Source organism: Panthera uncia (genome assembly GCF_023721935.1).
Source record: "Panthera uncia isolate 11264 chromosome D3 unlocalized genomic scaffold, Puncia_PCG_1.0 HiC_scaffold_8, whole genome shotgun sequence".
In the NCBI taxonomy this organism is placed as follows: domain Eukaryota; kingdom Metazoa; phylum Chordata; class Mammalia; order Carnivora; family Felidae; genus Panthera; species Panthera uncia.
Genome location: NW_026057586.1, coordinates 69,146,045 through 69,158,621, shown reverse-complemented (window position 1 = coordinate 69,158,621; position 12,577 = coordinate 69,146,045). Strand labels below are relative to the sequence as shown.

At 45.8% G+C, this 12,577-nt stretch overlaps 2 protein-coding genes across 4 annotated transcripts in view; one reads left to right on the top strand and one right to left on the bottom strand.

Annotated features, from left to right (window-relative positions):
- Window positions 1–10,171: 10,171 nt before the first annotated feature.
- Window positions 10,172–12,090, bottom strand: LOC125914518 (cytochrome b-c1 complex subunit 9). The gene is made up of 2 exons (XM_049619867.1): window positions 11,941–12,090; window positions 10,172–10,431 (listed from the first exon to the last, which is right to left on the bottom strand). The coding sequence occupies exons 1-2, from the start codon at window positions 12,088–12,090 to the stop codon at window positions 10,390–10,392; spliced, it is 192 nt and encodes a 63-aa protein (XP_049475824.1). The 3' UTR covers window positions 10,172–10,389.
- Window positions 12,091–12,140: 50 nt separating this feature from the next.
- The window catches only part of ZMAT5 (zinc finger matrin-type 5), a 28,149-nt gene continuing 27,712 nt past the window's right edge, over window positions 12,141–12,577 (top strand). The window contains exon 1 of one of the 3 annotated variants that reach the window (XM_049619862.1): window positions 12,141–12,218. In XM_049619862.1, the coding sequence (XP_049475819.1) occupies window positions 12,166–12,218 (53 nt within the window). In that variant the 5' untranslated portion in view covers window positions 12,141–12,165. Of the gene's footprint in view, window positions 12,219–12,433; window positions 12,552–12,577 lie in introns of those variants that run through there. The other 2 variants (XM_049619863.1, XM_049619865.1) reach the window with 2 other exon arrangements.

The following is a 12,577-nucleotide window of genomic DNA, read 5'->3' as shown; positions in this document are numbered from 1 at the left end:
CAAAGCTCATGCCTCTAGGGAAGCCTGGCGCTGTCACACTGGGACCCCTCTGGATGGGAGTCTGTTTAGAAAGTGAGATTGTTTCTCCTTTCCTCTGACAGGCCTACCAGGTGCCACATGACAGGTCCAATGGGCAGAGTGCAGGCTCTAGGTCCAGCTGACCTCTGTCACAGGAGAGGGGCTATAGATGAGGACCTGGTACAGGGATGTGTACAGCCTGTCACAGCTGGAAAATCAGACTCCCCAGTTTAGGAGGGGTCTACACAGAAGGGCATTGGTTCCTCCCCCAGAGTATTAACTCTGAGTAACACGCAATGTCCGTGCCAGAACTTTTCCTTGGGTATGAGGGTCCTCTGAATGGCCAGTGGCCTATTTGGCTTTTGTCATTTCGAGCAGGGCCTTGGCTCCGGGACCAGAACCAAGCTGGCCTCAGCCACTCCCTGGCTCTGTGACTCTGAGCAAGGTGCCTTCATTTCTCTGAGCCACAGTGGTTTCTAAATTGAGATGTTGGCAGGATGGCTGGGATAAGTGCCGGCCCGCCGTGAGGCAGGCTAGTGAACTGACAGGGCCTTGCTCACTTCAACCCACGAGAAGGGTGGCGGGTGCTTCCCACCAACGTCCCGGCTGGCTTTCTGTGCACCCCGCTTCTCACCTTCTCAGCACGGCTGCCCTGATTCCTCTAGGGCAGTCCTCCCAGAAATCTCTGGTCTCAGGATAAACTGGACACACAGGAGCTGGCAAGAAAAGAAGAACGGCACCATCCAGCCTGATAAGCATGTGATAGGCTCCCTGGGAGCACAGAGGAGGTACCCTGCTTAGCTTTGTGGAACAGGAAATCATCTCACTGAATCTTTGAACCAAAACCAGGTGATAGGTGTAATTATAAGTCTCATTTAGAGGTTTGGCCCCTTACTCATGGCTGAGCAATGGCTGAGTCAAGATTCAAACCGAGGCTTGCCAGCCTCCAAAGTCCATATTTTCAGCCTCTTGGCTTTCCTGCTTCCTCAGAGCTGACACTGACTCCATGTATGGTTGGCTCAGCATGGAAAAGAGAACCTATCACCTCCTTTGTTCTAAATACCATACTTCTATTAATACAATCTATAATCAAGTCACTCCATGACAGAGTCATTCCATTGACAGAAGGGAAAGGAGATGAGAGTGGGAAGTTGGGCAGGACATATTTTCCAAATCTCCACTTTGCAATAGTTTCCCCTGTCTGCTAGTGGAAGGAAGGGGTGCCCCTGAGAGGGTCCAGTTTGAAGGAGGTGTTTCATTAGGAAATACTAGTGAGCTGCGGACACAAGGCATCAGAACTGCAGCCCCACGGCAGGAAGTGGCCTCTCTGTTGACAGTCCTTACAGGAGGGAGACAGAAATGTGCTCAGACATCTGGAAGGGAGGAAGATAGATAGAGGCAGAAAGGAGTCTGTTACATGGTTAAAGGTGTGGAGAAAAGATAAGGATTACTGGAGGAATGTACAAGCTTGCTGGAGTCTAAAACAGTGTTAGAGACGCTGAAAACGAGATTATCACAGCCACACACAGGGAAGCACAAGAAAGTGATCAGGCGTTAGGGGGATAGAAAGGATGTCAGGATCACAATTTCAAAACAGCTGGGACAAGGGGTGGGGTACTTGGATGATTCAGCTGTACAGTCATGGCCAAAGTTCTCAGCCTGCATTTCGTGGGTTGAATATGCTAATTAGGCACTGGTCCCTGAAAACTGTGCAGGGAGCCCCCTTTTATTTACTCACTGTAGCAACATAACAAAACCACCCCTAGTAGGCATGTGCTAAGGACATTACAAGCATTATCTCACATATCTTCCCGAACACCCTGTGAGGTTTTGCTATCATTATCCCATTTTCCACGTGAGGAAATCAAGGCTCACACCAGGGGAAGCAACCTGCCCAAGGTCACTTGGCTGGAGAGTAGCAGAGCTAGAATTCAAACACAGGCATGTGCTATTTCGGTAATCCATGCCTAGGCAGAAGACGGGAGAGCATAGGGACCCATAGCAGGACCGTATTTGGAAGGTTTGTAAAGTGAGATTTGAGGTAGCTTGGCTCTTAAATGTCAGGCCAAGGGATTTGAACTTGATCTCAACCATAGTGGGGAGCCATTGAAGGTGTTTGAGCAGGGGAGTTGATCTGGCAGTCTTATGAGGATGCAGTGGAGGAGAAGTGTCCAGAGCAGCTGCGGAAGGTTCTGTGCAGGAGTTTTGAAGGGAGGATAGGCCAGGAGAAGCAGAAAGACAGCACCCCTGTATTCACAGACTGTCGGCTAAGTGGCTCCCAGCTGACACTTTCTCTGCATTCCATCATTGCCTTGTCCTTGATGCCCGCTGGAGTCTGCCCTTGGCATTCAGTCTGTGGATAAATCCAAGCATATCAGGCCAAGGCCCCAGTGAAGAGAGATAAATGATTTTCACATGGTGCAGAGCTGTGGCTATGAGCGTAGCCCCTGGAGCCAACTGTCCTGTGTTTGAACCTCTACTCTTACTAGCTGTGTTACCCTAGACAAAAGACTTAACCTCTCTGAGCCTCATTTTCCACCTGTAAAATGGGATGGAGAGCAGTGCCCACCTGCGATTGAGGATCCAGTGACATGGAATATGTTAATGGCGCCAGGCCCGGGCCTGGCCCTGGGTGAGTGCCTAGAGAAGGCAGCTATTTTTGCGTGTGGGTGTGTGATGCTCTGCGTATGCTAGTGCCTGCCCCTGTACAGAGCGTTCGTTCTTTGCTCGTACGAAAGCAACTGCCATCACCTTCACTCTGCCTGAGGAATTTGTATTCCCTCCAACTATGCACATTGCTCAGACATTTGAAATTCATTGATTTCTGTCCTTTCCTTGCAAGGCTTCAAATTCATTTGTAGGACAGTCCTTGTTCCTTGTTATTGGAAGGGCTGGCTGAGTTACGGGATGGAATCTATTTCTTTTTAATAACTTATATTGCTCCCCCACTCCCCCCCCCCCCCCCCCGGGCCACATTACAAAAACAGTAACATGCTTCTCGGTGTGATTCACACAAGTCAGCAAAGAGAAAGAACATTTCCACCATCCGGAAATAATTGCTGTTAGGATTTTAGCTCTTATCCTTCCGACATTATTTTAGAAAAAGGAATATGCATACGGGTTTTCTCTGAAAATGGGATCATACTACATGTGTTACTGTCACCGTTTTTTCAGTTAGTTAGACATTGTGAACATGTTCCATCTCTCATCTTTGTCCTTTTAATGGGTTAACGCTGTTCTATCAGATTACACTTTAGTCAACCCGGTAGCTGTGTATTTTGGTTTTCTCATTATTTGCTATTAAACTACAGTGAACAACCTCCTGGCTAAATATCTGTCCACATCCATGATTATTTTCTCAGGGTAAGTTCTTAGAATTGCTAAGTCAAATTTTTTGACTGTCGAATTGACCTTCCCAACAGGATTTGAGAACAATCATTTCCTATGTCTTTGCTCAGGCTGGGTATTACAATTTTTAAAAATTTTCCCAAGTTTATTTTTTAATTTGTGTTTTATTTTTTTGAGAGGGCACAAGTGAGCAAGCTGCAGAGAGAGAGAGAGAGAGAGAGAGAAGTACGGCTCACTCAGGGCTCATGTTTTCACCCAAAGCGGGGCTCGTGTTCACCCAATGCGGGGCACAAGCTCACCCAACGTGGGACTTGAACTCACGAACTGTGAGACCATGACCTGAGCCAAAGTCAAATGCTTAACGACTGAGCCACCACCCAAAATCTTCACAAGTTTGCATATCTAGCTATTTTTACTTCGCAAATCTTTTCTTGCAGAACCTCAAGGAATAGATGCAGGTATAAAATGGGCCCGAGAGGGTGGGGGGTGGGCAAAATGGGTGAAAGGGAGTGGGAGATAAAGGCTTCCAGTTATTGAATGAGTCATGGGAATAAAAGGCACAGCATAGGAAATATAGTCAATGATACTGTAATAGCTGATGACAGATGGTAGCTATACTTGTGGTGAGCATAGTATAATGTATAAACTTGTCAAATCACCATGTCGTACACCTCAACCTAATGTAACACTGTGTGTCAGCTACACTCAAATAAAAATTAATTTAAAAAAATTAAATGGGGGCGCCTGGGTCGCTCTGTCGGTTGAGCGTCCGACTCTTGATTTCGGCTCGGGTCATGATCCCAGAATTGTGGGATCAATGCTTTGGGCTCTGCACTGAGCGTGGAGCCTGCTTGAGACTCTCTCTCTCTCTTTCTTTCTCTCTCTCTCTCCCCCGCTTTGCCCCTCTTTCCTACTCTCTCTGTCTCAAATTAAAAATAATAATAATAAAAATAAAGACAACATTAAAAAAAATAATCCAATGGACCTGAGAAGCAAACCTCTTGCACACTAATGACAGCCCGGAGTCGGTTTCCCGAGGAACTCAGCCTATGATAGGCAGCATCCTTGTGTCTACTGGGGAAAAGTCTAGAATGTTCCAAGGGCTGGGCCTTTCTTTGAGCTGCCAGGACAAGTTGGACTCCACCCAGAGCTGAAAAGTTTTGAACATTGGCAGGCAGCCCTAGAGTGCCAGCCCGGATAGCTCGTGGCTGGGTTAATTAAGCAGTCAGCTTGGTGAGGATTTAATGCACAGTAATCCTTACTCCCTTTGACACCCCTCCAAGATGACAGCATCTCCAGAAATAACAAGAATCATAGCTGCCATTCTGCAATATCATGGTGGGTATCTCACAGATGAGAAAACTGGCTCAGGGAGAGTAAGTAACTTGCCTAAATTCACCCAGCCCGTGGGTGGTGGGGCTTGAATTCTAACCCAGGACTGTCCATTCTGAAATCATTGCTGTTTACACCTCACTAGAGCTATTCAGTGGGAATAATAAAATGACCTCTTGGATTATTGGTCAAATAAAGTGACACATAAACTGCAAAGCACTTAGTACAATGCCTGGCTCATGGCAACTAGTTGATAAATGTAAGCTACTAATCAGAACTCCTCCAGGGGCTGACCTTTCTTCTTAGAATGAAATCCGCATGACCTACAAGACCATACAATATCTGACCCTGTCTATTACTTCCTCCCTTCCTTTAGTTCAGTGAATAAGCCAAACCCATACTCACCCCAGGGCCTTTGCACTTGCTGTCCTTGTTTCCTGAATGCTCTTTGGATCTTTACCCGAGATTCAAATCTCAGCTCAAATGCCATTTCCAAGGAGAAATGTTCCCTCACTAGTTACCTGAGCATTTCACACTGCTCTTTAAACCTGAGTTACCCCCTATATTTTACCCAGTTTTATTTTATTCATAGCCCTTAACATGAGCTGAAGTTCTTATTTAATTTGTTTACCATCTGTCTCCCCAACTCGAATGTAAGCTGTAAAAGGGTAGGGATCTTTCTTGTTCCGCACTCTATAGCCAGGGTCTAGAACAGAGCCAGGCAGAGTAGGCACTCAATACATATGTATTGGTTGACTGACTGAATGAGTAAGTGGTTTCTACCAGTTTTCTAGAGATTTTTGAAATTGGACATCAGCTCCAATACGCTTAGCCAAGAGAGTGGTCCTGCTTGCTCAGAGCTACACTGGATGCCAACTTCTCAGAAAAGGATTTCAGAGGCCTTCAGTAACCTACTTTTATGAGGTATCCAGGCATTTAGCTTTTCCTAACACCTGTGCAAGGGGAGCAGGTGGGAAGTTCTTGGGGCTTTCTAACCAAAAAGCCCCTTTTCAGCTCTTGACTCCAGGAAATATCTCAGGCTGAACTGGGGAAGGAAACTTTTTCCAGTAATAAACAGCTTCTTGGTGCCAGTCTGAGGAGGGTGCTAATCCTCATTTCCCCCACCTGCGAGGCACATCCACCCAGGGAGCTCTGGGGAGGCCCAGCTCTCAGTTGGCAGTGCCACTCAAGGGCAAATTCTCATCCCTTCTCAGGAAGGGGAATCCTGAGGCCTCCAAGTAGTGGGTTCTAGGCCTGAAGCCAGGGCTGGGGGCACACATTTTGCATTTGTCTGTGTTCACACCTTCTCTGGGCAGCCCCCTTTTAAGACCCCCGCCCATTATAAAAATAATACACACTTGGGGTGCCTGGCTGGCTCAGTCAGAAAAGCATGCAACTTTTAATCTCAGGGTTGTGTGCTCGAGCCCCATGTTGGGTGTAGGGATTACTTAAAAGTACATTATTTAGGGGAGCCTGGGTGGCTCAGTCGGTTAAGCACCCGACTCTTGATTTCGGCTCAGGTCATGATCTCATGGTTCATGGGATCGAGCCCTGCATCAGGCTCTGCACTGACTGCACAGAGCCTGCTTGGGATTTTCTCTCTCTCTGTCCCTCTCCTGCTCATGTGCGTGTGCGCTCTCTCAAAAACAGACTTTAAAAAAAAGTGCATTAATTAATTAATCATAACAACAGAATTACTGTTACCCAGTAATTCTATTTCTGGTATATACCTAAAAGAACTGGGGCACGTGGGTGGCTCAGTTGGTTAAGCGTCTGACTTCCACTCAGGTCATGATCTCGTGGTTCATGAGTTCCAGCCCCGCGTCGGGCTCTGTGCTGACAGCTCAGAACCTGGAGCCTACTTTGGATTCTGTGTCTCCCTCTCTCTCTGTTCCTTCCCCGCTCGCAATCTGTCTCTCTCTCAAAAATAAATAAAAAAATTTTTAAAAAGAATTAAAAGCAAGGTCTTGAAGACATTTTTGTACATCCACAGTCATAGCAGCATTATTCAAAATAGTAAAAACATTGAAACCCAAGTGTCTACTAATGGATGAATGGATAAGCAAAATATGGTATATGTATATATATGATGAAATATTATTCAGCGTGAAAAAGGAAATTCAGCGAAATGCTACAACATGGATAAACTTTGAGAACATTAAGTGAAATAAGCCAGCCACAAAAAAACAAATACTATATAATTCTACTTATATGAGGTACTTAGTCAAAATCATAGGGACAGAAATTATAATGGTGGTTGTCAGAGGCTGGGGAAAGGGAGAATGGGGAGCTATTTAATAGGTACAGTTTCAGTTTTACAAGATGAGGACAGTTCTGGGGATGGACATGTGAGTATATTTAATATCCTGTATACCTAAAAATGGTTAAGATGGTAAATTTTGTCATGCGTATTTTATTTTTATTTTTTTTGACAGAGCACGAGCAGAGGAGAGGAGCAGAGAGAGAATCTCAGGCAGGCTCTACACTCTGCATGGAGCCAAACTCAGGACTCAATCCCGCAACCCTGGGATCACGACTTAAGCTGAAATCAAGAGTCAGATGCTCATCCAACTGAGCCACACAGGCAACACCCTTTTTTTAAACACGAGAAAACCAAATTTATTTTATTTTTTTAATGCTTATTTAGTTTGAGAGCGAGAGTGCGAGCAGGGGAGAGGCAGAGAGAGAGAATCCCAAGCAGGCTCCACACCGTCAGCACAGAGCCCGACGCTGGGCTCGAACTCACAAACTGTGAGATCATGACCTGAGTGGAAATCAAGAGTCAGACACTTGACCGACTGAGCCACCCAGGCGCCCTTATTTTATTTTAAAGTTTTATTTATTCAGGTCATCTCTATACCATCATGGGGCTCAAACTCACAACCCCAAGATCAAAAGTCACAGGTTCTTCTGATAGAGCCAGCCAAGTGCCCTAGAAACCATTTAAAAGCGTGCATATGTACATAGGTAATCAGATACGGAAATTCTCTGGTGTTGCTAATCTTTTTCATCTTTGTCGATTTGGTAGTCAAAAAATAGCATTCCATTTTGTTTATTAGTGAAACTGGGCATTTTTTCATGTTTGTAGCCACTTTTATTTCTTGTACTAACTTCTGAGTTATTTACCTTTTTCTTAGTAACTTGGAACACTGCTTCATGTATTAGTGAGGTTGGTACTTTGCCGTATGTGTTGGGTATTTCAGTTAAAACAAGGTTTTCAACAACTGCATATTTCACCTCAACAGTAATTCTTATTTAGGATATTTTGTTTTCACTTTTCCCATTACAAAAAACACCATGATGAACATCCCTTATGGGTATCCATATTTTTTTAGGAAAATTTGCCAGAAGTGGGGTTTCTTGGGTCAAAGATATGCACATTAAAGATTTTAATACATAGGTACAAAATAGCCTTCAGGAAAACGGTGCCACTGCACATGCACTTTCTTATAGTACAAGTTGCATATGTATTTGATACAAAATGGCATTTACAAGGGGCCCTTGGGTGGCTCAGTCAGGTAAGTGTCTCGATTTCAGCTCAGGTCACAATCTTGCATTTCGAGTTTGAGCTCCACATCAAGCTCCTCGACGACAGTGCGGAATCTGTTGGGATTCTGTCTCCCCCCTCTTTGCCCTTCCCTCTCTCTCTCTCAAAATAAATATGCTTAAAAAGTGGCATTTACAGTGTCTCTTGTAGTTCAAGCCTGTTAGCCACCACATGCCTGGTTGCACCTACCACAGTGCCTCACACACAGTGGCCACCCAAATATTTGTTGAATGAATGACTGTACTATGTTCCTTGAACCTCTTCCTCCCATCCCTACTGCTCCATAGCCTGCCAGCAGAATCTTCTGGTTCTCCAGGTCCTTAAGCATCCCCCCATGTCTCTCTGCCAGCAGTTGTGTCCACGAGCCAGGATCTGTGACTGTTAACTACATTTAAATGTTTCTTTGAGAGAGCGAGAGAAGAGAGGGGGGGGGGGAGGGCAGAGAGAGGGAGAGAATCCTAAGCAGGCTCTCAGCACAGAGCCCAACACGGGGCTCAATCTCATGAACCGTGAGATCATGACCTAAGCCAAATTCAAGAGTTGGACGCTTAACCGATTGAGCCACCCAGGTGCCCCTTAACCCGCATTTAACAACTCATTTAATACTCACAAAGAATCCACACAGAAGGTACCTCCATGAATCCCATATTACAGACCAGGAAACTGAAGCTCAAAGAGGTCAGGTGCCTTGCCCTTGGTTCACACAGCTAGAACTGGTAGGGTGAGGATTCAAACCTATCAAGGAAGCACCATGATAAACCAAACTCATTAGAGAGGGGAACTCTGGCAGGAAGGTCAGAGTTCTGGTCCAACTTCAGCATCAGAAGATGGGCTGTGGCCCAGAGAGGTATGCCAACTTGTCCAAAGACACTCAGCAAATTAAAAGCAGAAAGGAGAGATCCAGGGGCAGGGAATGGCCCCAAACCCTCAGGGCAGGGTTTTTTCCTACAGCTGAATCCACTGCTTCCCTATGGTTAAGCCAGTCAGTTCACCCCCATGCGATTTTAGAATGGAATTTTAAATCTTAAATAGAATTTAAAATTTTAATTTTGGGGGTGCCTGGGTGGCTCAGTTGGTTAAGTGTCTGACTCTTGGTTTCGGCTCAGGTCATGACCTCACGGTTCATGAGTTCAAGCCCTGCAAGGGGCTTGCTGCTGTCAGCACAGAGACCACTTTGGATCCCCTGTATCCCTCTTTTTCTGCACCTTCCCCGCTCATGTGCTCTCTGAGAAATGAATAAACATTTAAAAAATAAACATTTTTTATTATTTTTTAAATGTTTATTCATTTTTGAGAGACAGAGACAGAATGTGAATGGGGAAGGGGCAGAGAGGGAGACACAGAAGCAGGCTCCAGACTCTGAGCAGTCACCATAAGAGCCTGACATAGGGCTCAAACTCATGAACCACAAGATCATGACTTGAGATCATGACCTCAGATGCTCAACTGACTGAGCCACCTAGGTGCCCCCAAACTAAAATGGAATTACTGGGGCACCTGGCTGACTTAGTTGGTAGAGCATGCAACTCTTTTTTTCAAGTTTTATTTATTTAAGTAATCTCTACAACCAACACAGGACTGGAACTCAACTCCTAGATCAAGAGTTGCATGCTCCACCAACTGAGCCAGCCAGGTGCCCCAAGCATGCGACTCTTGAGCTCAGGGTTGTGAATTTGAGCCCCACACCGGATGTAGAGCTTACATTAAAAAAAAAAAAAAAAAGAGTGGAATTACTGATTTAGAAGCAAAAGTGGAAAGTAACACTTCCAATTATAGTTCATGTTTTGCAAACCAGAGTTCTTTGGAAGTTAACGGGGAATCCGAAATAATGGAACTTGCCCTTCAGATGTCTGCAGAGGACTCTGGCCTCAATCAATAAGTGAAGATTGGGTAGAGTTAACAAAGCACTAGATACAGAAGCATGTCTCAAGGACAATTTACATTTATTTGCTGATGACTGATTAAACATACTTCAAACACAGCAGAAGTTAAAGAGTCTGTCAGGTGAAGCCACTTCTTGCCAACAGCTAAAGGTGGTCGGTGAAGATAATCTGAGCATCATCTTCAAGCTGAGGCCCTGGTTCTGGGCAAACAGCTGGTGGATGGACCTGGTCCTTTTGGCTTGGGTAGGGGTCTCCGGGGAACTACTTATTCTCATACTTGTGCTTGATGTGTTTCCACAGCTTCTGCATTTTAAAGACAAAAGTCACAAACTTTTAGTTTTGTTTCTCTCATTTTGCAGCTACTCCCACTGTCCTGGTCTCTAAAACAAGCTTGAGAAAAACATATACCACGTCTGGACAGTTGGGGTGGGCAAAACGGAAGCAACGCTAGGCTTGACGCACATTCCCAACACTTGCAAAATGTGTTGATGTTATCAATTGCCATGTAAAATTAAGTGGGAGAGGATGATCCTTCTTTTACAGGAAATTGAGGTAACTGCTCAAAAGTACACAATTAAGGAACAGAGCCCAGAAGATGCCTTATTTCCTTAACTCCCAGGTATTATTCAAGAGATCTAAATGCATAGGCCCAAATAATTCACACTGCATCATTTTTTAGTTCCTTAAACATATTATTCTTGGGTCAGGAGCTAGTTGGATTCTCATTCCTAAAAGCACAGATTGATGTTTTGATAGCATACTTAAATGCTGTTCCCAAACATTGAAAATGGCCAGCAGAACTGCTTTCAGGAGATGGAACAGTGGCAACACTTTCATAGGGAAAGTTGTCCAGGCCACAGGCGGACAGCATTAGCGGGCAGAGTCTTCCTGGGCCGTAAGGTCAGACAGCTCTGAATTAAAACCACAAGTGAATGGTGAAACAGGGCTATCTGTAGGAGACCTTCCCTAGTATAAGCCACAATTTAATGATATAAAGCGTGTACAGCATCTAGCACACTGTTGGCACACAATGAGTCTAAAAGGTGTGGTCATTCCCTACCTACATGCTCCTGAGGAACGTCACAAACGTTATTTTTTTGATGCACCACCTACCAGGTACTGTGACACCTTGCAAGTATCTCACGTAATCCTCACAGTAATTCTCTACTGTAGTTACTGTTATTAACATCTCTATATTACAGATAAAAGTGAAGTTCATAGAGGCTAAGAAACTCCCCCAAATGAATCCACAGTTATCAAGTGACAAGGCCCAGTATTCCCATCCAGGGCTCTGATTTCATATTCTCATCTCCTAACCATTATGGCTACCATAATGCCTGCGTGGGAAGCCTTTGGGAAGTGAAGAGTGCTATCTTTCAGATAGGCCTTTTCAAGGCCAGCCACAGTATCTAAGGCCATGTCCTTTTCAGGACACTTGCCCGCTCAAATCTGCCCTCGAAACCCTCAGAGGAGACAATGGGTCCGGGTTCCAGCCCTGATTCACCACTGACTTCTGATTGGGGTAGCCCTAGTAAGACCTCTGCTCTCACTAGGCTTTAGTTTCTACTTCTGCAAATGGACAAATGGGGATGTGATATCAAAACTCACAACCCCCCCCCCCCGCCAAAGGATCTACTGACCTCATTTAATGTTTTGGGATTCACATCTGGTGGAGAGAACATACGGCAGTCGACCGACATAAGGCGCCCATGGCTTTCCCCCCTCTTAGTAAGGAAGACTGAGTCCCAACCCATCTCCACTCCCAGTCACCCCTCAGGTGGGCCCAAGGTCAGGAATGGCCCAGTCCCTCACCCCCTCGTTGATGTGTTCGTAGATCGCGTCCGCGCCTTGGTCGAAGGCGCGCTCGAAGAACAAAGCGCCCACGGCGATGGTGAGGGCGAAAGTGGAGGTCCTGCGGAACAACAGGGAGTATAACCTCGCAGTAAACGTCGGGGCCGCCATCTTTCTCCACTGTGGAGCCCGCGCCTGCGCCGCGGCCGACCATGGTCTCCACAAGCCCTCGGCGTGCAACACTTTATGGGATATGTAGTTTTTCTGAATCTCAGTGCTTGTCGTTTTGAACAACAGAGGTAAGTGATGGCTTGCGGGGGAGACAAGTCTCATAGGATTCAGATTAGGGCAGCCCAGATAGTGCGGTAAGATTTTTTTACCCATTTTTTCTCTTCAATAATCTCTTGCTGATTGAATACCTCGAACTACAACACCCAGAAGCTTTCGCGCTTCCGTTACCTCTCCCACCACCTGTGGTGTCTCAGCTATGATTCCCAAAGGTTTCTGGGAAGGGCAGGCTGGTACTCAAGGAAGGACTACGAATCCCAGCAAGCAGTTCGAGACTCGAAGTCACAGGAGGAGGAGGAGCTCGGAGCCGTCGGGCCCTGCGGAGCCAGGTACCCTCTTTGGCAGTACGTCGAGGGGCGAGTCTTAAGCT

What these genes read in the sequence shown, in the direction of transcription:
- LOC125914518 (XM_049619867.1), bottom strand. Translation starts at nt 12,090, where the DNA reads ATGGCGGCCCCGACGTTTACTGCGAGGTTATACTCCCTGTTGTTCCGC. An exon ending in ACGAACACATCAACGAGGGG is followed by an intron (nt 10,432 to 11,940) that starts GTGAGGGACTGG and finishes TTTAAAATGCAG; the next exon opens with AAGCTGTGGAAACACATCAA.